Genomic DNA, 23,900 nt, shown 5'->3' with positions numbered 1-23,900 from the left:
ACACACCAAGTTTTGCATCTACAGCCCATAGGGCGTCACCAACCTTTGGCTGACCTCTCGGGTCTTCAAAGCTTCTCTTGGGCTCATATTGCTTCAGGCCTGCTCTTCCTTTTAACGTGGGCTCTTTTTTTCTCTGCTCATTTCTTAACTTCACTTGCAGGATTGGTTTCTGATGTTTGCCCTTGTTCCTTACCTGAGTCTGTCTTCTGGGACCTCTTTCTCTCCCACTATTTGGTTTTGGACCATCATCTTGATTTGGGTGTTGTCCCTGCACGGCTTCCTGTATCCTTCTCCCTGGGACACCTTCTCTCGATTGTGTTCAGGTCACTTGACCTGCTTTTTGTGCTGTTTCAGATTTCTTCTTTTGTCCATTTTGTGCAGGGCCGGTTCCAGGCCTGAAGACGTAAAAATCGACAAACTGCACATAGTGATCAGTTCCCAGCTGGCACATGCGCTGAGTCCAGGAACAATATTTCCTGGCCCTTGAACTCCTGGGCCGGGATTCAACGACCCCGGGTCGGCGAATCCCCGGGGGGGGGGGGGGGGGGGGGGGGGGGGGGGGGGGGGGCGCACAAGAATCATGCCACGCTGCCCCGACGTCCATTCTTGGGCGCCCGCGGGGTCACGGCCGCGCTGGTCGGGGGTCGTTGAAAGCCCCCCCCCCCCCCCCCCCCCCCCCCCCCGCCCCCCGGCCCAGCAATTCGACGGGCCGAGTGCCCACTGAGTTCGGCTAAGTCCTGCCGGCTTGGGTATGGTCCCACACGTCAGGACCTGGAATTTGTGTTTGGGGGGGTGGGGGGGTCTCCACGATGACCTGGCCTGCGATCAGGGCCTACCGATCGCCGGGTGGGCTGGTTCTGTGGGGGCCTCTGTTCCTCCATGCTGCGCCCCTGTAAGGCTCCGCCATATATCCCGGGGGCCGGCGCGGAGACGGGAACTCACGCTCATGCGCAAACACGCGCCAGCCATAGCACGCATGTGCAAACGCTGGAGTGCCGGAGACCACTCAGCGCCAACCTAGCCCCCTAGGAAGGGGTGAATACCTGACAATCTGGGTCCGTTGACGCCAGAGTGGTTCACGTCACTTATTACGTCGGTGTCAGAACTTGGCCGCGGGATTGGAGAATCCCGGCCCTGATCTCTGACTGCCAATTAAGGTAAGTATTGGAGTTTGTTACAAATGTTTAAGCCACTTTTCTTCTCGGATTACTGTATTCCTGAAATTGGTTCAGCAATTATGATGATCTGTCATATATTGATCACTAGCGTGTGCAATTCTCATTGTAATCTGTTTGGCGTTTGCAATTTCCTTCGAAAGAAAGTGCATAACTGCTATCAGAACTGTATATAAGCAAAGTGAAGAGAAAATTAGCCCACATTATCTGTGATTTAACGATTGTACAGTTATTGATTAGATGTTGCTGTGTATTTATTCAAATAGTTTAACTTTTTGCATTGAATTTCGAGAAATGCTTTAATTCTGTGTGTGTTCATGTATTTCTTACATTGCACAGTATTTTGGGTTTTGCAATATTTTTACATTTAAACCTTACCTGGCCTGGTCTCTGTGTGGCACCAGTCTCGAGTGTATCTTGTTATGGCTTAGTAAGCCACTTAGTTCAAAAGGCAATTAGGGATGGGCAACAAGTGCTGGCCATGCCAGTGATGCCCACATCCCTTGAATAGTAAATAAATTGATGGCTACTAAGCAGTGTGGATCATGTTATGATTGACTATTAACCTAGCCTATCCCTTAAGGTTACCAAGTGAGAATAATTTATCTTAATATGTTATTGATTTGTAATTGCACGGTATATTTTCTGTATGGTGGCATAGACAATTATTCATTCGGTGACATATTATATTAGGATGCTGTGAGCGCACGTTTTTGATTGACTTGTTTGTTGGTCTTCCTTTTCAAGTACTTTAACAGGTTCACAGGCAAATGGGCCTTCCAGTTCAAACCTGTTGACAATTCCTAAATCCCGATCTGCATCCCTATCTTTAACATCTCATCATGGACCCAGACGAGCAGGTAACATATCTTTTTCCTGAGATAAAAACACTAGATTTGCTCTTGGTGAAACTGATGCAGCTAACAGGGCTGCAATTGTTGTCGAAAAAATTGTTTTCTAATTAACGAAATGAGAAAGCAAAGTTGCAAAACGATCTTCTGATACAAGGCCTGCATCTTCAATATGTAAGTATGAAACCGAGCCAAGTGTACATCTCACCTTGTCCAAAAGAGAGTGCTGATGCATTTCTGGTCTGTATTACTGCATGAATATAAAGAATACATTTAAAGACTGCATAAAAACAAAAACAAATTCCCAAATTTCAGAAGACTAATCATTTGAATTACCCTCTCTTGTGCTTTGAAAAATTGTGAATTACTTAACCAGATAATTTCCTTTTTGATCATTTCTATCATTCCATTATTTTGTACGCAGTGTCAGGAAACGGACAATTTTAAGTTATTTGTATTTGTGGGTATAGCTTTAAGTAAGTTTAATTTTGTGTTTCTGTATAAGAAAGGGTGATAACTTTAGTTAGCTTCATGTTAAACAAAGGTGCCTGAATGTCTGTCGGCTTTGGTCACTTTAAACTGTGCCTGCATTGTAATTAAAGGCTTTACGATGTGACGGTAAACAGGGTTTAAAGGAAAACTAGGTTGTTGCTTAAAGCAACCACCCTAGATTTGAAAAAAACATTTGAGTTTAGTTTTAAGTTGGACCCAAAGAAGCTGGGCAGGGCAAGGCAGATGCAGGGAGTAGATTCCCCAAAAGGAAGTCCAGAAACCAAGGAATTTGGGCAAAACGTGTGTCTCAGGAAGACCATCCAGTTAAAGGAATAAAGAACAAGAAGCCAAACGAGGTTTTGTTGGGTAATGTTGAAATAAGAAACAGAGAAAGTGCTCTGACTTAGAGATGGCTGCAAGAACCAGATTCAAAGTGAGAAACCAGACATTCCAGGTAAATCAACAGTTTGATGTCACAACACAGCCGTGTTAACATGGCTGGGTACCCGAGAGATAGTGTGGAAGCTTGAATATGGGTGGCAATCCAAGGCCGAGGAATACTGAAAAGAGAGATTGCAATCCTGGAAGTTGATCCTTGGTGAAGGCACCCGAGAGAGAGCCTTATTTGCGATAAGATTCCAAAACATGTTCTTTTGAGACTGGAGTTTTGAAGCGCTCATGTGGAGGTCAAGAGTTCCAGCGTAACTGGTTGGCACTCGGTGTGACAAGCATCTGATGAGGGGTAAAGGATTTAATGAAAAATCCACAGAAGTTATATTGGATGGCACCTGTTGGTTTCAGTGTCTGGTGTGTCTGACTGCATTTCACTTATTGGTTTACATGGACTGTACTTACTGAGAACATTAGAATTTAAGATAATTTGTAACTTATGTAATCCTTATAAATTTGTATATAACTGTAAAGGTGGAGTGGGAACGTGGGAGTAATGTATTATAGTTAATCTTTTCTTGTTTAATAAATGTTTTCTTCTTTTGTTAAAGAATATTTGGCAGTCCTGTAAATCTGTTCATCCATACCTCTAAAGTTACGGTCTGTTGAGCCAGAGTTCCATTCTGCGACCTGACTGTCCGGTAGTGACAACAGCTGGGATTGTAACGCCACAGAACTTTAAATGTTTTTTGTCCCTGGTTAAGATACATAAACAGAAAGTTATTTGAAGAAATATAAATTAATACTTTGAATGTAGTTCTACTTAAATTTGATGTGGCCACTCAATTTTCATTTATTAAGGTGACTGATATTACCATTGGGAATTTGAAACTTTCTCATTTCAAATACCTCTTTCTGTGGTCCTGCCAGGTAATATGTCGGTGACAGGACCATACAATGCTCCCTCTTTTCTGTTCCAGTAATGTGTCTTGTCTTTAACCTCCGAATGTTCCTGCAGATGCACAGTGTGACATGTTCCATTTCTAGTTCCATCCATCAGTGTGGCCCTTGTGTGTAAGAATATTAAATTAGAGACCGTTTTGTGTTGTGAGGATTGTGAACTGCATTTTACACGCCATCATTATGGTTAGCAGGGAAGAAAAGCCTTTGTCCCACAGACCTGGACTGTATTTGATCCAGATAAGTGCTTTACTTGCAGGGTCACTGAGTTTCCTATATTCCAATTTTTCGCTTTTATTTGGGTTACAATAGAAGAATGTGTTATATTTCCGATTTGTGCTAAACTTTAAATTTTGTTTTGTGCTCAAAGAGCCATGCAAAATACTTTGCTCGAAGAAAAATAGAAGTTTTATTGTGTATTTTATTTTGTCTGTAAGTTGCTTGCTCTGTCATGCTCACCCTATGTCTGTCACTTGCATTGTCTCACTCTCTCGCACTCTGTCCATGGCACACTCATTCCGTCTGCTGAACTGAATTTCAGGATGTAACAAGTCCTATAATCATTTCACAGACGATAAAATACCTGTATTTATAAGCTTGTAAGCACTGATGTGCCCACTCAATGACTTCTTTAAATTCTGCATTCTTGATATCTTTTGCTTGAGTATCCATAGAATCATAGAATTTACAGTGCAGAAGGAGGCCATTCGGCCCATCGAGTCTGCACCGGCCCTTGGAAAGAGCACCCGACTTAAGCTTTGCTTCCGCCATATCCCAGTAACCTCACCTAACCTTTTGGGCACTAAGGGTCAAACCACGTAACCTGCACATCTTTGGACTATGGGAGGAAACTGGAGCACGCAGAGGAAACTCACGCAGACACGGGGAGAACGTGCAGACTCCACACAGACAGTGGGAATCAAACCCGGGTCCCTGGCACTGTGAAGCAGCATTGCTAACCACTGTGCCACCGTGCAGCCCTACTGACCACAATTGCGTCCTATAAGATTCCTCCTCAATGTAATAACAAATATTTTCTTTAATTTTTCCAATTAAATATTGGAATTCCAATTTAGTATTACAAAAATCAGCCCGATACCCAAGTTCTCCTCTGATTTCCCAGTCTCTGATCTGTTCTCGCAGTCACATGGCTAGTCCAATTCAGTTTCTGTTCAATGATAACCCCCAGGATGTTGATAATAGGAGATTCAACGATGGTGATGCCATTGAATTTCAAGGGGTGATGGTTAGATTCTCTCTTGTTGAAGATGGTCATTGCCTGGCACTTGTGTGGTGGGAATGCTACTTTCCATGACTCTACAGACTGTCACATGGACAGGATGGGCCAAATGCAGGCAATAGATAGAGTGGACAATCAGAGACTTTTTCCCCGGGGTGGAACAAACCATTACAAGGGGACATAAATTTAAGGTGAATGGTGGAAGATATAGGGGGGATGTCAGAGGTAGGTTCTTTACCCAGAGAGTAGTGGGGGCATGCAATGCACTGCCTGTGGAAGTAGTTGAGTCGGAAACATTAGGGGCCTTCAAGCGGCTATTGGATAGGTACATGGATTATGGTAGCACAATAGAGTGTAGATTAATCTGTTCTTAAAGGCAGCACGGTAGCATTGTGGATAGCACAATTGCTTCACAGCTCCAGGGTCCCAGGTTCGATTCTGGCTTGGGTCACTGTCTGTGTGGAGTCTGCACATCCTCCCCTTGTGTGCGTGGATTTCCTCCTGGTGCTCTGGTTTCCTCCCACAGTCCAAAGATGTGCAGGTTGGGTGGATTGGCCATGATAGATTGTCCTTAGATTATCATAGAATTTTGGACACTATGATTAAACTTTTGGACAGTATAATTGAACAAAAGTTCAGCACAACATCGTGGGCCAAAGGGCCTGTTCTGTGCTGTATTTCTCTAGGGGCTTTTCACGGTAACTTCATTGAAGCCTACTCGTGACAATAAGCGATTTTCATTTCATTTCATTTCATGTTCTATGTTCGAAGTGGGACTAGTTTGGTGATTGAAACTGGGCGGCATGGGCCAGTGGGCATGTTTCCATGCTGTAAACATCTATGACTCTATTACCACTTATCAGCCCAAGTGTGAATGCTGTCCAGGTGTTATTGCGTATGGAAACAGACTTTGGAATATTATGAAATCATCAAGGGCCTCACGGTAGCATGGTGGTTAGCATCAATGCTTCACAGCTCCAGTGGTCCCAGGTTCGATTCCCGGCTGGGTCACTGTCTGTGTGGAGTCTGCACGTCCTCCCCGTGTGTGCGTGGGTTTCCTCCGGGTGCTCCGGTTTCCTCCCACAGTCCAAAGATGTGCGGGTTAGGTGGATTGGCCATGCTAAATTGCCCGTAGTGTAAGGTTAATGGGGGGATTGTTGGGTTATGGGTTACGTGGGTTTAAGTAGGGTGATCATTGCTCGGCACAACATCGAGGGCCGAAGGGCCTGTTCTGTGCTGTACTGTTCTATGTTCTATCAGTGAGCATTCCCACTTCTGACCTCCAGATGGAGGGGACATTATTGCTGAAACAACTGATACTTCAGTTTAGGATATATTTCTTTGTCTTAAGTATGTGGAGTGATTTTTCACAATATCCATTAATTTCAGTTTTGCTAAAGCTCTTTGATGCCAAACTCTGGCACATGCTGCCTTGTTCTCAAGGGCAATCATTCTCACTTCATCTTGGAATTCAGCTTTTTCATCAATCTTTAGACCAAGGGTGCGATGAGGTCAGGAGTTGAGTGACCTTAGCGTTACCCAAACTAAGCGTCTGTGCTGATGATGTAGAGTAGACAGATAGGGTGGTAATTGGCCTGGTTGGATTTCTCTTTTTTGTGGACAGGACATAGCTGGGTAATTTTCCACCTTGTCAAGTAAATGCCAGTTTTGTCACTGGAGTGGAACAGGTTGCTATGGGCGCAACCAGTTCTGTTTCACCTGTCTTCAGTAATCAAAGTGAGAAGCTCAAAACAATTAATGTTATTCAGTTGGTTCCCCATTCTTTCAAGTATGATTTTTGTGTCTTCTATTCCAAAGACGATCTCAAAATATTTGTTTAACATATCTACAATTTCCTTATTGCCCATTATAATTTTTCCGTCACCATTCTGATTACTGCTAGGAGGCCTGTATATAATTCCCATCAGAATCTTTTTTCCTTTGCAATTCCTCAACTCTACCCATGCAGATTCTGTGCCTTCTGATCCTATAATGCTTCTTGCTATCGATTTAATTTCATTCCTTACTAATGATGCAATCTGCCTGTCCTTTTAATAGAACACATCCCAGACCTGATCCCCTTGCAGCCACATCTCTGAGATGCCCACAACATCGTACTCGCCAATTTCAATGTGCGCAACAAGCTCATTTACCTTATTTCGTATACTGCACGCATTTTGGCACAGCACCCTCAGTCCTGCTTTGACCATAGTTTTTTTTTTAAATTAAGGGAAAATTTAGCGTGGCCAATCCACCTACCCTGCACATAGAACATAGATAGAACACTACAGCGCAGTACGGGCCCTTCGGCCCTCGATGTTGCGCCGACCTGTGAAACCATCTGAAGCCTATCTGACCTACACTATTCCATTTTCATCCATATGTCTATCCAGTGACCACTTAAATGGCCTTAAAGTTGGCGAGTCTACTACTATTGCAGGCAGGGCGTTCCACACCCCTACTACTCTCTGAGTAAAGAAACTGCCTCTGACATCTGTCCTATATCTATCACCCCTCAATTTAAAGCTATGTCCCCTCGTGTTGGTCATCACCATCCGAGGAAAAAGACTCTCACTGTCCACCCTATCTAACCCTCTGACTATCTTATATGTCTCTATTAAGTCACCTCTCAGCCTTCTCCTCTCTAACGAAAACAACCTCAATTCCCTGAGCCTTTCCTCGTAAGACCTTCCCTCCATACCAGGCAACATCCTAGTAAATCTCCTCTGAACCCTTTCCAAAGCTTCCACATCTTTCCTATAATGTGGTGACCAGAACTGCACGCAGTACTCCAGGTGCGGCCGCACCAGAGTTATGTACAGCTGCAGCATGACCTTGTGGTTCCGAAACTCAATCCCCCTGCTTATAAAGGCTAGCACACCATATGCCTTCTTAACAGCCCTATTAACCTGGGTGGCAACTTTCAGGGATTTGTGTACCTGGATGCCGAGATCTCTCTGTTCATCTACACTACCAAGGATCTTGCCATTAGCCCAGTACTCTGCATTCCTGTTACTCCTTCCAAAGTGAACCACCTCACACTTTTCCGCATTAAACTCCACCTGCCACCTCTCAGCCCAGCTCTGCAGCTTATCTATGTCCCTCTGTATCCTATAACATCCTTCAGCACTATCCACAACTCCACCGACCTTCGTGTCATCTGCAAATTTACTAACCCATCCTTCTACACCCTCTTCCAGGTCATTTATAAAAATGACAAACAGCAGTGGCCCCAAAACAGATCTTTGGGTTGTGGGGGTAATACCAACGCAGACATGGAGAAAATGCGCAAATTCCACATGCACAGTGACCTCTGTCCTTGGTGCAATGAGGCAGTATTGTTAGCCACTGCGCCACCATGCTGCCCCCCCCCCCCCTCTCATAGTTCAAAGTCTTTTTTTAGTTTAAAGTCTTATCGACAGCCCTAATTTCACCACAACACTGGTGCCAGCATGATTCAGGTGAAGACAGTCCCATCAGAACAGTTCCCTCCTTCCCCATTACTGGTGCCAATGTTCCATGAATTCAAAGCCATTTCTGTCACACCAACCTTTGAGCCACGCACTTATCTCTTTAATCTTATCAACCTTGTGCCAATTTATTCGTGGCTCAGGTAGTAATCCGGAGGTTATTTCCTTTTTTAGTTCTGCCTTTTAATTTAGCCCCTAGTTGTTCATATTCTTTCAGCAGAACTGATATCCTTGTTCTACCTGTGTTGTTGGTACGGATGTGGACCACAACAACTGGATCTTTACCCTCCCACTGCAGGTTCCTCTGCAGTCCAGGTGAGATATCCCGAACCCGAGCACCAGGTAGGCAACGCAACCTTTGAGACTCTTGATCCTGGACACAGAGAACAGTGTCTATGTCCCTGTCTATTCTATCTCTGATTATGAATATATTTATTTTCTCATTTCCCCACACTTGAGTGGCCCCTTGTACCACGATGCTGTGGTCAGTTTACTCATCCTCGCCACAGACCATGCTCTCATCCACACAGGGAGCAATACTGTAATATCGAACCTCTTGGAAAAGGGGCTGAGGCTCCTGCAACCTTAGTTCCTCCCTCCCTCACTCATAGTCATACCCTCCTGTCCTGACCGACTGAATTCAAAGTACTTAATCTAATGAATGTGACTGCCTCCTGAAACACCGCATCCAGGTAACTCTCCCCCGCCTTGATGTGTCGCAGCTCAGACTCCAGCTCATCAACTCCGAGCCGAAGTTCCTCAAGCAACCAACACTTGCTACAGATGTGTTCACTAGGAACCACAATGTGATCCATCGGCTCCCTCATGCAGGTGCAACAACACATCATGTGCCCCTGCACCTCTATTTTATTTAATTTATTTTGCTTTAAATTTCCAGCTGTTTTTAGTCTTTCTCATCTGTGAAATATTTCTCCTTTTGACCTTTAATCTGAAATTAAATTAGAATCGATAATGTAATTAGCAGTTACTTGCCAGCCAATGAAATTTGTTTTCCTATGACAACAGTCTTTGTTTTTCCCACTTTGTTTATGGTAAGCTCCTCCCCCAACGCTGTTTTAACTCTACAGGTCTGCTACTCTCAACACTGTTTCTTACCATGGATTAAAATGCCCAGGTAACTTGCCCCTTCCCTGCTGCCCCACAATGTCTCTACCTCAGGCTTCAGCTCAGCTCAGCTTATTTGCTTTTATAAGTTCAGTCTTTGTTCTAATTTTTCAAGTTCCCTGTGTTGGCAGTGATCTTTCTCATGTTTCTCTGGTTTAAAAAGCTAACTTAAAAATTCTACATGTAACCATAACAAATGAGGCTGCACATCTCTGTTGCATTTTTTTCTGTAATGTTTCTATATCTGCAAGCATTTTTTTGTCATTTGTTAGTGAATGTTTTGAATGATGGTCAAAATCTCACTTGCAAGTGATTTTCTTGATTGTAATGGCTCTCAATTTTGAGACATTTTCTTGAATGGTTGTGAAAGCTTGGATTTATTCTGGCTTGCGCATGATCCAAAGTAATTTGAACTGACTGGTGAAACCCAAAGCACTTGTGTGTGGTTTATTTTTTTAAATCATGAAAAGGCAAAAGAAATTCACCATTACTAATGGCACAGCCTGCTGCCATTGCTTGGTACCAAGTGCCATCTGTTTTGGCTGTAGAGAATACAAAAGGTTACAGTATTTTTAATCACTAATCTGAGCTGTACTTGGAAGAAACGGTGCATGCTGCCACACAGTGTTCAAATGTGTATTTACATCACCTACCTCCCATGCTGCTGAGATCAGTTTCTGCTGTGTAGACATTACTGGATGCCACACAGTGCTGTAGGGGATGGAGGTAAAAATTTATGAAGGGCGGGTAATCTTGCTGTGCACTTGCTCACGCCTTTTCAATTGGTAATTCAAAAGAGCATCATAAGATTGGTAGAAGCAGGTTGTCCTCCTGACTACTATTGACAAGTACAAGGCAGAAAGACATTGACAAATACCTGCCTCCCCAAACAAGTGCCAGAATGTGGTGACTAGGGGCTTTTCACAGTGACTTCATTGAAGTCGACTTGTGACAATAAGCAATAATAATTATTAAGAGATTATGAAAAAATAATTTAGAATGAAATGCACGCAGCTTCATTCTAACAAAATTAAAAGTTCCAAAGAAAAATACCTATGGTATCGTCTTAATTAAACTGTAAAATTCTTGTTTTGTTCCAGGTACTTCTCCTAGCCTCAGTCCTGTGAATTCCCCAATTCATGGACCTGGGGCAATGACCGGTTTTAATCGCTCACCGGTAGAGTTTCCTGATACAGCTGACATACTGACTAAACCCAGGGTGACTCTGCATAAACCAATCGGATACGCGCTCAGTTCTCCAGATTTTCAACAATCCTTCAGAACGTCAAGCAGTGTTCTCTGCAGCAGGTACATAATGCATTAATGAATACATGGACTGAAAGCTAAGTGTGGGATTCAAATACTTTGGTAAAAGACTGGGGGTCTTTTAAAGTCCCATAAAGAAGTTGTTAAAATACTATACCGTTTTGTGATTGTTCGATGTCACTAAGGCAAGTATTTGGAAATTTCCAGTTGTAGTTAGAATGAACAGGGATATCAAATCCCTCACTGTGAACTGTAACTTTAAAGATCCAAGTCTGTGCTATTTTTTGAAAGTTTCACACATATCCCTCATCAAAATGTGAAACAAGTACTTAGCACCACACAAGGTATTCATAATTTCACTTCTAATTTGTTTACTATATTAGAGGAAATTATAGTTTTTAAAAACACTTTATGAATTTTTCCTGCCCGATCATCTGTAAATATTCCATACTTACAATAATAATATAATTATCGCTTATTGTCACAAGTAGGCTTCAATGAAGTTACTGTGAAAAGCTCCTAGTTGCCACATTCTGGCGCCTGTTCAGGGAGGCCAGTACATGAATTGAACCAGCGCTGCTGGCATTGTTCTGCATTACAAGCCAGCTTTTTAGCCCACTGGGCTAATCCATGCCCCTTTACCTTGCTTGTCAAGTAAGGTAAAGATTCCACTGTGATATAAAACTTGATTATTGCAACTAAAAGAAAAATCTAAAGTTATATTGCACAGTTTCAGAATGAAATATTTCTAATATGCAGGAAAACCTGGATTATGTGACTTCTGCAATCGTGATTTACGATGGAGTGACCAATCAGTGCTTTTTGGTTTTCCAGATCTGACTTCCAGTCACTTTTTTTGTGGTTTTCCTGCAGACGTCAAATACAAGTCATATTTTCTTGAAGCATCAATAAATTCTGTTTCTTAAGGCTAGTTAGTTGTGAAGTGATGCAAAGTAGTTTTGTGAAGTTAGACCTGTTAGATTTGGCTTGATTTTCCAATCCAATTTTTCTTATATATGGAAAACCGTGTGTTTACAAACAGGAAAGTTCAACCAGTTTTGTTAATTTTGAAACTTAATGAAGATATAAAGAAGGAAATTTGGTCATTCTAGATTTTTGGAAAATAAACTTTATTCATAATTGTCTCTTAGTTCTGTTTTTTGAAATCAATTTGTTCCAGTTGTGGACGACATATGCTTAGACCTGTTCAAAATATAGATATGGGAGAAGGCAATTTGCAATCTGTTGCAGAATCACCCCATGCCAAGCGACAAGGTATGTTAGTGAAAAATTCTATGGTTCTGATTGCTGCATTTTCCTCCTTCAGCAACAATAATTTATAGTCATGGGTCAGTACTGATGGGATCTGTTTGTTCATGGTCAGTTCACGGGATGTTGGCATTTTGTGATCGATATTGTTAATTTTCTCTCCTTTTGAAGTGATTTATGCACAATTGTGAAATCCTGAATTTTGCAGTTTGGCTGAGGCTTGATAGAATTTCTCACAATTTGGATTAACCTAGCCACTTGTAATAAAACACGACAATAGTTATATCTTTAGAATTAAATGTTGATTATCACAAAAAATTTACAAAGTAGCATAAAAATAAACAACAGTTTTAAATATTCTTTTCATTAGTTGGATTTGAATTGCAGTAATTGTTTTATTGTTTTCCTGTTATCCATGTATAAATCAGTCTTATGTTTAAGATCAAAGTTTAAGATATAAAATTTATTTATGTGCTCAAGTAAGAAGAAAATACTTAGAACTTGGTGTATAAAATAGCACTTAAAAACAAGATGAAGCGCTGAAAGAATAAACATTGGAAGAATTTGTATTTTTTTAAGACAAAGATATTGAAAATAATGCTCCTAACAGTGGATTAATGGAAGAACAACACACGTTGGGGACTGAAATAAAGGAGCAGTTAGAAAATGACGGATCCAGAAAATGTACAATTAATGATGATCATCAACCACAAATTCAAAAAAGTCAATCTGGGGTGAGACAAATTTCTGTCACTGATTCTTTTTTTGTTCTTGTGTACTGATTTAGCAGTAATACATAGGATTTAATCAGTCATGCCAGTTCATCTGAGCACCTTGCATGCTATTCCCATGGAACTTCTGCATGAATTCTTATGTAACTTTTCAGAAATCATTGATAGCCAATCTTGTGTGAAATATTTTTACTTTTTACATGTTTCGCAGTTTAAAAATTACAGTTAAAATCAAGAATATTTTTATTGCGTCTGTTGAAATATCCTGTTGTAGGAATTTAAATATTTTCTTCTCGTGGACTTCAGTCACTCATGGAATCAAGTTATTAATATTAATAGTTTTATTTTATTAATATAATTACTTTTCTTTCTGTTGCAGTTTGTACATATCCATGGAGGATATTTTGTTTATAAAGCAGAACTAAAAAGATAGGAATGAATTTTAAATAATGAAGACTTGCATTTATATGGCACCTTTCATGACCTTGGCTTCTCAAACACTTTGCAACCAATGATGTACTTTTAAAGTGTACTCATTGTGGAAATATAGGAATTTAATTTGGCTGAGCCTGATGGCAAATGTTGATGCACTGCAAAAACTAAATTAAAATTTGAAAATTCCCCAAGAGGTGACTATGCAAACCAGCTAGTTGGGGATGCTTGTAGGGAATATTGTTTCATCTTTACTAAATTCATATTCCTCTTGTATTGTGTGAGTATATTTATTTTAAAGTTTAAGAAAATTAATTGATGCTTATGCGAGAAGATCACTTTTTAAAAGTTTCAGCCGTGTCAATTTGATGGATTATTCCTGCTTCAAATTTGTTTTTTCCTTCACTAATTGATAGAATCAGGCATGAAAATATTGGTAGCACTAAGCAGATCATTTACACTTGTGGAGAGAGAAACATTGTGAATGCTCTAAATTGATGAACTTCATTATAATTGAAAGATATTTATGAGATTTAACAGTCTTTAAGCAGGTATAGCACCAGAGTAAAAGGCGTGTCTTGCTTGTGGTGGGAACATGGAGTTAGAGGGGAAAATGAGGTAGGATTTGTGACAGGATGAGGGGTAGGAATGATTATCTGTAATGAGGTACAAGGCAATGGTAATGGGAAAGTCAAGAAACAAAAAATGAGTCTTGAACTAAATGGCCACAACAAGATGTTACTAGCATCTGTTGACAAGAAAAATGAGCAATGGTTATAGTAAACTGTTGAATTTACATTGTAAATTGCCTAAAGGAAAGCTGAATTGCCATTCTTCTAGGTTCCATTACATTACCATGCAGGTGGCTAAGATCCGAGAAGTGACAGTAGGATGATAAATTAAAATTGCAAGTGACTGAAAGCTGAGAGTCATGCTTGCAGACTGAACAGTGGTGTTCAGCAAAGCAATCACCCAATCTGTTTTTGGTGTTCCTAGCTTAGGTGAGACTGCATCATGAGTAGCAATTATAGCATACTAAGTTGAAAGAAGTACAAATAAATTGCTGTTTCACTTGGAATTTGGAGCCCAAGATTTTTCAACGGCAAGAGTTAAAAGCTGGGTGTCGAGTCTCCTGTGCTTGCATGGGTGGTGTCGGGGAAGGGGTGTGAGTTTTGATGATCATTATTTGAAATTTCATGATATTTTGATGTGAGGTACTGTGGCATAACCATTGACATTTTATCTGTTTAAACCAACAGCAGCTTCCAGAACTTTTGCTTGAGCCAATAGAAAAACAAGGCACTGAGCTATGTATGGAAAAGCTAAATAGTTGGAATTTTCCAATTTTTGAACTTGTAGAGATGACAGGTGGACAATCTGGAAGAATTCTTAGTCAGGTTAGTTTTCTTACTGCTTTTTTCAAACGATTGAGTGAAAGTTAATTTTGACAGAGACTTTATGCACAATGGCATGAAATAATAAAACCGAATAAAAAAAAAATACTCATGTTGTGTTCAAAAATGTGATTTGAGTGCACAGGTCAAAAATACATCTTAGAAAAGTTGGGCATAGATTAATACAGTAGTCCCCCTTTATAACGCGGGTGTTGGGGTCCAAGACCCCAACCCGCGTTGTATCCGAGCCGCGGATATCCATGATGGGGGTTTTAAATTTATTTAAAAATCTATGCTAGCGCTTCCCATTGTGAGTCTACGGGGGGGGGGGGGCGGGGGGAGAGGTCAGACCACCGTAGACTCACAATGGGAAGCGCTAGCATAGATTTTTAAATAATTTAAAACCCCCATCGTGGATCCAATTAAAATTTCAGCGGCCGGCTCACTTTGATCCGGAGAGAAGCTGCTCTCAGTGAAATAATCAGCCGGCCGCTGAAATTGACACTGCCGGCTGCTCTCTCCCTCCAATCCAACTTTTAAGTTTTAATGTTTCTGATTGGAGGGAGAGAGCAGCCGGCAGTGTCAATTTCTCTTTTTTTTCCTCCAGCTCGTCCCCTCTCCCCCCACATCCTCCAACTAGACCCCTCTCCCCCCACACCCTCCGGCTCGCCCCCTCTCCCCCCCCCCCCAACACCCTCCGGCTCGCCCCCTCTCCCCCACACCCTCCGGTTCGCCCCCTCTCCCCCCACATCCTCCAACTAGCCCCCTCTCCCCCCCACACCCTCCGGCTCGCCCCCTCTCCCCCAACACCCACTGGGCTCTGTCTCCTCCTCTCCCCCAACACCCACTGGGCTCTGTCTCCTCCTCTCCCCTCCCCCCCCCCCCCCACCCCACCCACCTCACACCCTCCGGCTAGCCCCCTCTCCCCCCACAATCTCCAACTAGCCCCCCCCCCCCCACACCCTCCTGCTCGCCCCCTCTCTCCCCCCCCCCCCCCCACACCCTCCGGCTCGCCCCCTCTCCCCCCACACCCTCCGTACGCCCCCTCTCCCCCCACATCCTCCAACTAGACCCCTCTCCCCCCCACACCCTCCGGCTCTCCCCCAACACCCACTGGGCTCTGTCTCCTCCTCTCCCCCAACACCCACTGGGCTCTGTCTCCTCCTCTCCCCTCCCCCCCCCCACCCCACCCACCTCACACCCTCCGGCTAGCCCCCTCTCCCCCCACAATCTCCACTAGCCCCCTCTCCCCCCACACCCTCCTGCTCGCCCCCTCTCTCCCCCCCCCCCCCCCACCCTCCGGCTCGCCCCCTCTCCCCCACACCCTCCTGCTCTCCCCCACAGCGTCCAGCTCGCTCCCTCTCCCCCCACACCCTCCGGCTCGCCCCCTCCCCCCCCCCCCCCTCTCCTCCCCCGTCCCCCAACACCCGCAGGGCCCTCCTCTCTCCCCCAACACCCGCAGGGCCCTCCTCTCTCCCCCAACACCCGCAGGGCCCTCCTCTCTCCCCCAACACCCGCAGGGGGGTCTCCCCCACACCCGCAGGGGGGGTCCCCCCACACCCGCAGGGGGGTCCCCCCACACCCCGCCCCCCCTCCTCTCCCCAACACCCGCCCCCCCCTCCTCTCCCCCCCCAACACCCGCCCCCCCCTCCTCTCCCCCCAACACCCCCCCCCCCCTCCTCTCCCCCCCAACACCCGCCCCCCCTCCTCTCCCCCCAACACCTGCCCCCCTCCTCTCCCCCCCAACCCCCCCCCTCTTCTCCCCCCCAAACACCCGCCCCCCCTCTTCTCCCCCTTCTCTCCCCCCCTTCTCTCCCCCCCTTCTTCCCCCCCTTCTCTCCCCCCTTTCTCCCCCCCTTTTCTCCCCCCCCTTCTCCCCCCCCTTCCTCCCCCCCTTCTCCCCCCCCCCCAAACACCCGCCCCCCCTCTTCTCCTCCCCCCCCCCCCCCCCCCCCAAACACTCGCCCCCCCCCTCGGCAGTGTCAATTTCAGCGGCCAGCTGATTGTTTCAGTGAGAGCAGCTTCCCTCTCCGAATCAAAATCAGCCGGCCGCTGAAATTGACACTGCCCGCTGCTCTCTCCCTCCAATCCAACTTTTAAGTTTTAATGTTTCTGATTGGAGGGAGAGAGCAGCGGGCAGTGTCAATTTCAGCGGCCGGCTCACTTTGATCCGGAGAGGGAAGCTGCTCTCTCACTGAAACAATCAGCTGGCCGCTGAAATTGACACTGCCGGCTGCTCTCTCCCTCCAATCAGAAACATTAAAACTTAAAAGTTGGATTGGAGGGAGAGAGCAGCCGGCAGTGTCAATTTCAGCGGCCGGCTGATTGTTTCAGTGAGAGAGCAGCTTCCCTCTCCGGATCAAAGTGAGCCGGCCGCTGAAATTGACACAACTGACAGTTGGGGTCCATCAGCCCCCCCGCGGTATATCGCGAACCGCGGTATTGCGGAGCGCGGTATAACGGGGGACTACTGTATACTGCAGATGAGTTGAGATTTTGAACATTTGCCAATATTTTCTGATCTATTCTGCATTGCTAATTTGTAGATCCATGATTTGCAAGAAGCATCAAAGCAGATGTTTGTGCAACTTGTAAAGAAGAGATATATCTCAGGATCTTTTATTCCTGCTTCAAAAATCAAAGCAGTAATAATAATCTTATTGTCACAAGTAGGCCTACGTTAGCACTACAATGAAGTTACTGTGAATACCCCCGAGTACACGGAGAATTCAGAATGTCCAAAGCACTTAACAGCACGTCTTTCAGGATTTGTAGGAGGAAACCAGAGCACCCGGAGGAAACCCATGCAGACACAGGAAGAACATGCAGACTCTGCACAGAAAGTGACCTAAGCCGGAAATCGAACCTGGGACCCTGGCATTGTGAAGCAACTGTGCTATCCACTGTGCTACCATGCCACCATTAACAAACCAAGCATCCAAATAATATAAGTATCAGTGGATAAAAGGATTCTAAACTTCAAACCTGTTTTAAACTTTTCTTTCCCAAATATTATTTATGGTATGTTGGAACAGCAACATCTCAACTTTCAAAAATTACCCAAATTAAAAAGTGAGCCAGCAAAGTTCTCTTTTAGGAATTATTTAGTACGGGAATGAACCAGTAGCTTGCACAACAGATCTTTAAACAAAATATGACTCGTGATATTGAAAGATGCTGACTATTCTCAGCTGGCTTGCCAAGCGAAGCACTGGTCCAGTTGCAACTCTCCTGTCACAAATGAACAGAAGGGAACTTAATAACCCTGTTCCTCTTTTGGCCCTTCAATGGGACAATTCCCCACAGCAGCAGCACTGTGATTTGGAACTTGGAAGTGTATTTGATGCTGACTGACTATTTATCTTTGACAATGACCATAAGGATTAAAAACAATAAATACATTTAGAGTACCCAATTAATTTTTTCCAATTAAGGGGCAATTTAGCGTGGCCAATTCACCTACCCTGCTCATCTTTGGGCTGTGGGGGTGAAACCCATGCAAACACAGCGAGAATGTGCAAACTCCACACAGACAGTGATCCAGAGCCGGGATTGAACCTGGGACCTCGGTACCGTGAGGCTGCAGTGCTAACCACTGTGCCATCGTGCTGCCCTGACCATAAGGATTTTGAGTATAACGTGATAGCTAGAGGTGGAATCATGATGACTAAACATAATAAGTGTCCATGTAAGGAATATATTTAAATTATTATTCAGTAATTGTAATGGTGTTTTTAAGATAACAATATATGTTTTATAGTTAAAACGCACTGGAGAAATGCAGATTCAATGCAACAAAGTTCCCAGTGCAGCAAAGTAGAGATTGGTTGTCTTTCTGAGAGTTGCAAGATAGAGGAGTGGCCTGCTGTGGTACACTTCTGTCTTTCTTGTTGGCTGGTTGAAGGGCAACATTGTGAAAGATGTCTGTAAATAGTTTGTGGCTTGAAAGATTAAGGAAAATGAAGGGGCTTTTGCACCAAGAAAAACAAATGGCAGATTTTATACTTGTTTACAGTTTTTAAATAAAATGCCGTTCATAGGAATTATGCATGGTTCACTATGTGCCTCCTTTTCCTATTAATAAAGAAATACTATAGAGAGATATCTGATATGCCTCAGATTGTATGGAAAGCATGGTTTTCAAAAGGCAGCTCTGTACTGAATCTTTCTTCACCTGTGGCATACAGCACACTTCCCAATACATTTTAATTGCATGTATGGACTCTAAATATATTGTCTGTGTACATAGATATGGCCATATTGTAAAACTATCTGAAGAATAGTTTGGTCAAATTTGGAGAACTCTAATTCTGTACATTCGCTGCTCTTTGCAGTCACTTTCTCTTTTGCAAACTTTGGTAACCAACAAAACTATTTTGCCGTTTTAGGTCATTTATTCCCTGTTTCTTGATACTGGCTTATTCGACCTCTTCAAAATCCCTATTCGGGAGTTCATGAACTACTTTCGAGCACTGGAGAATGGTTATCGTGACATTCCTTGTAAGTATTAATAGCTCTCCTGTTTAACTAGCATATATATGTAGAATATATTCTCATCCGTGGCATTGCAAATGCCAAATCCGAGAGAATGATTTGTCCTTTTTTTACCTTTAGTGTATGTGTTTTCTCTCGGCTCTTATGCTTTTGCATCTCTCCTTTTCATTTGTCCTACTTCTCTCTCCCTAATCTATTTTTGTTTATCCTCTCTCTCGACTCTGTTCTTTTTTCCTTGTTTTCTTGTTCTTTTTTCTTTGTTTTCTTTGAAAAGGTTGTGTGAGGCCTTGTATGGTAGTGAAGGAGTGCAACTGGATGCATTTTTTGGTGGAATTGCAAGGAAAATGTTGTTCTGTGGTTTATTTTCCATCTCTTTTCCTCACATCCATGCTTTTCTCTCCTCTAGCTCCCATTGCATCCCCTGCCCTTTCTCTTTTCAACTGCCTAATCTCCTTCCCCTTATCCTTAAGCCTCCATGCACTCACTCCCACTCTCTAATTCCCCAACAATAAAAGGTCAGTTTGAACTTGTTTCCTTCCCCTTATTCTTTCTGCCTTTCTTTTTACAAGCTCCCCTCAGAAGAGACTTTGTTTCATTTCAACATGGAACTTGCTGCTTTTTCAGAAAGAAATTCAAATTGGAATGAGAAAAGACATTGTGCCTCAATTATTTGACTGTAGCAAATAGAATGACTTTCGTTCATAACAAGGTTTTACTATTAAGAGGTATTTCTGGCTTCAAAATTGTACACATTGAAAGTTAAAGATTAGAAATGGCGTTCTCAGTTTTGTTAACTTTCCAAAGCTTTTAAAACAGAAAATAAAAGCTACATTAGATGTGCAATGGTGATGCAATTTTTTCCTCCCTGACACTGCTTCTGTTTTTTCTTTTAAGTATTCAATATAAACTTTATCTGAATAAAACTTTACCTGAATGCACTGATAGTAATCTTCCAAGAATCCTTAAATTTTGGAAAAATCCCAGAGGATTCAAAAACTGTCAATGTAACAAAGGAGGGAGACAAAAAAACAAGTAACTCTTGGCCAGTTAGCTTAACATCTGTCATTGGGAAAATGTTAAGAGTCCATTATAAAGGATGCAATAGCAGAGCATTTAGAAGTACATAATATAACCAAGCAGAGTCAGCATGACTTCATGAAGGGGAAACCATATCTGACAAATTTGTTAGAATTTTTTGAGGTGGTAATGAGCAAGGTGGATGAAAGGGAACCAGTTGATGTAATATATTTGGATTTCCGAAATTGTTGGATTGTACCAGATAAAAGGCTACTAAACAAGATAAGAGTCTATGGTGTTGGGGGTAGTATATTAGCATGACAAGAGGATTGGCTAATTGATAGATGACAGAGTTGGTTTAAGAGGAGCATTTTCAGGATGGCAGCCTGTATTACTGGAGTGCTGCAGGGATTTGTGCTGGGGCCACAATTGTTCACAATATATATTAATGACTTGGACCGGGAAACTGAATGCACTATTGCCAAGTTTGCGGATGACACAAAACTAGGTGGTAAGACAAGTAGTGAGGATGACAGAGTCTACAGAGGGATATAGACACGTTAGGTGAGTGGGCAAAAAAGTTGGCAGATGAAATATAATGTAGGAAAATGTGAAGTTATACACTTTGGTAGAAAGAATAAAGGAGCTGAATATTAGTTAAATGGAGAAAGATTGCAGAAAACTGCTGCATAGAGGGATTTGGGGGCCCTCGTTCATAAATCACAAAAAGCTAGATGCAAGTTCAGTTGTTTTAATTGGGAAGGGAAATGGAATATTGGCCTTTATTTTGAAGGAAATGGAACATAAAAATAGGGAAGTCCTGCTAAAACTATACAAGGCACTAGTCCGAGCACACCTGGAATACTGTGATGAGTTTGACAGTTTGGTCCCCTTATCAAAGGAAAGAAAAACAGTCATTAGAGGCATCCAGAGAAAGTTCACTAGGTTGTTCCCGGCTTTGGAGGAATTTTCTTATGAGGAGAGGTATGTTGGGCCTGTAATAGTAATAATCTTTATTAGTGTCACAAGTAGGCTTATATTAACACTGCAATGAAGTTACTGTGAAAAGTCCCTAGTCACCATACTCCGGCACCCGTTTGGGTACACTGAAGGAGTATTCAGAATGTCCAATTCACCTAACAAGCACATCTTTCGGGACTTATAAGAGGAAACCAGAACACCTGGAGGAAACCCACACAGACACTGGGACAGCATGCAGACTCGGCACAGACAATGACCCAAACTGGGAAGCGAACCCGGGTCCCTGGCACCATGAAGAAACAATGCTAACCACTGTGCTACCGTGCCGTTCCACACATTGGAGTTTAGACGAATGAGAGGTGAACTTATTGAGACATGTAGGATTATCAGGTGTTTGATAGGATAGATGCTGAGAGGATGTTTTGCCTTGTGGGAGAGTGTGGGGCCAGAGGGTATAAACAAAGAGTCAGGTGTTGTCCATTTAAAACAGAGATGAGTAGGAGTTTCTTCTCACAGATGACAGTGGAATTCTTTACTGCAGCGGGCTGAAGAGGCTGGGTTGTGAACTATGTTCAAGTCTGAGATGGACAGACTTTTAATCAGTAAGCGAAACAAGGATCATGGGGATACAACGGGAAAGTGGAGTTGAGGATTATATCAGATCAGCCATGATCTCATTAAATGGTGGAGCAGACAGTTCCTACATCTTATCATCTTATGAAAATCTGTAAAACAACTGAACTTGAAAAATTCAAACCTTGGGGAATCTGTTCGAACAGTACAACTGACTTGATGCAGATGTACCCTGAAATGTTGGGTACAAAGTATATTTTCAAACTAGAATTTTAATTCTGCTAACAGAAACAGGCCTTTGGGCAAAAATAGCAAGTCCAAGCCGTGGTTTTTGGAGTGGTATAGGCCTTCATGCAAGAACATTAATTAAGGAATTCAAAGACATGACAGACAATTCATTGGGTAAATGTAATTGTACAATTGTGAAAATTAGAACTTTTGATAATTAGAACCTTATCATAGACAGCAGCTGTGTGGTGGCTCAAGACAACACTCTGGAGGCTTCCAATAGGAACAAAGGGGTTTATTATGTTGCTCTGTTTACTTGCTTTAAATATAGCAGTCAATATGCTCGTCTTCCTTAATCCTAATTATGTTTACTTTCAGAGTCGCCAGGTATCTCTCGATACCACCACAAGTTTCAACCCGAATACCGATCAAAGAGCCAATACACCAGTTAGTTAGTTCAAAGTCAATACTGTTTATTTACACACACAATAAGATCTACTCATGCACAACAGTACTACAAACTAAACTATCTCTAACGCTAAGGCCTATACTTAACTTCGAGTGCCAACTTAGTCAGAGGAACAATGGCCGTTGTTCGGATCTGAGGCTCTTGGGTTCGAAGAGATACAGGAGAACAGCTAAGGTCGTCCGTCTCGTAGCGAGCGTTGACCTTGAACTTACTTGCTTCTGGTGATGCTGGTGGATGGGTCTCTCCGCCTGAGAGCCAAATCTAAGAGAGCGAATCTCTCGTGGGGTTCCTTCTTGTACTTGGAGGGGCTTTGCATGCTTTTAGGTGGGCCTTATACTTGGCCCCAATTAATTGGGCAGCTTCTCGATCATTGTTATCGATCTTGTCCAATAAAGGGGTGGGTGCCCTGCTGGCTGGCTGTGTCTTAGGTGGCCGTTGGCCTTGCTTTGTTTGTGTCTTTCTGGCGCCGGAATGTCTGTAACAGTATCAAGTACCTGAATGTTAGTCCTTTGTTTCTTGGAGATGGGCCATCATTATGCTAATCGACCTAGAGTTTCGATTCCGTCTGGTAACTGCTTCCCAAATATACATTCAGGCACTGTGCCTGCTTGATGTCTAGCATTGTCCACATTTCCCCACATTCTTTGTGAGCGTCCATTTTGTGTTCTGGAAGTGGCCATCCCAGATGGCTACAATTAACAAAAAGCAACGCTGGTATATATATCTATTGGCCTGCGTTTACATGCTCTTGTGAGATTGGCCCCAATCCGATCCCCTTAAGCCCACGCCTTAAAAGGGCTTCACTACCTCAACCGTTCCTCCTCTGTTCCTTTTTACATTTTACACAATTACTCTGTGGATTTTATATACATGGCAACATACATCAGGGGAGTATAGGGGCCCTTCCTGTTGATTTCTTTTTTTCCTACTTCTTTATTTTTGCTGCTATAATTTTGATCCATGGGTGTTCAATGGACATGTACCTTTAAGTCGGGTAGGGAAAGAAAGGGATTCAGAAGTTACAAACGAGAGCACTCTGCTAACGTTTGAACAGCAGAACAGATTTTACGGTACCCGAGCGATGAGTGGGACTCTGTTCAATTGGTTGGCTGGTGGCCAATGAATTGGCCAAAATATTATATTCTACCTGGTAATAGGTGGTGATTGGGTCCTGTGTGAGTGAGATGATTTTCCGAGAGCAAAGAGAAGCAGTTGAAGTCTTGGACGCTCAAAGTAAGGAAGCTGCTCTCTCTCTCCCCTTCGTGTTTTTTCCATAAAGGTTGCATTGCTGCACAGAGACCTGAATGAATCTACAGTGAAAACCTCGAACTGAAAGCCTAAAC

At 43.1% G+C, this 23,900-nt stretch overlaps 1 protein-coding gene across 4 annotated transcripts in view; it reads left to right on the top strand.

Annotated features, from left to right (window-relative positions):
- The window catches only part of pde3b (phosphodiesterase 3B), a 321,094-nt gene that overhangs the window by 259,717 nt on the left and 37,477 nt on the right, over window positions 1–23,900 (top strand). For 3 of the 4 annotated variants that reach the window (XM_038808100.1, XM_038808097.1, XM_038808096.1), the window contains 6 exons: window positions 1,923–2,035; window positions 10,804–11,011; window positions 12,150–12,244; window positions 12,818–12,972; window positions 14,661–14,798; window positions 19,184–19,295. In XM_038808100.1, coding sequence (XP_038664028.1) covers window positions 1,923–2,035; window positions 10,804–11,011; window positions 12,150–12,244; window positions 12,818–12,972; window positions 14,661–14,798; window positions 19,184–19,295 — 821 coding nt within the window. The remainder of the gene's footprint in view (window positions 1–1,922; window positions 2,036–10,803; window positions 11,012–12,149; window positions 12,245–12,817; window positions 12,973–14,660; window positions 14,799–19,183; window positions 19,296–23,900) is intronic. The other variant, XM_038808098.1, reaches the window with a different exon arrangement.

The sequence above is a fragment of the Scyliorhinus canicula genome, chromosome 9 (genome assembly GCF_902713615.1).
Source record: "Scyliorhinus canicula chromosome 9, sScyCan1.1, whole genome shotgun sequence".
Taxonomy (NCBI): Eukaryota; Metazoa; Chordata; class Chondrichthyes; order Carcharhiniformes; family Scyliorhinidae; genus Scyliorhinus; species Scyliorhinus canicula.
Note: the sequence above shows the minus strand (reverse complement) of the source record. Positions and strands in the feature narration are given on the sequence as shown.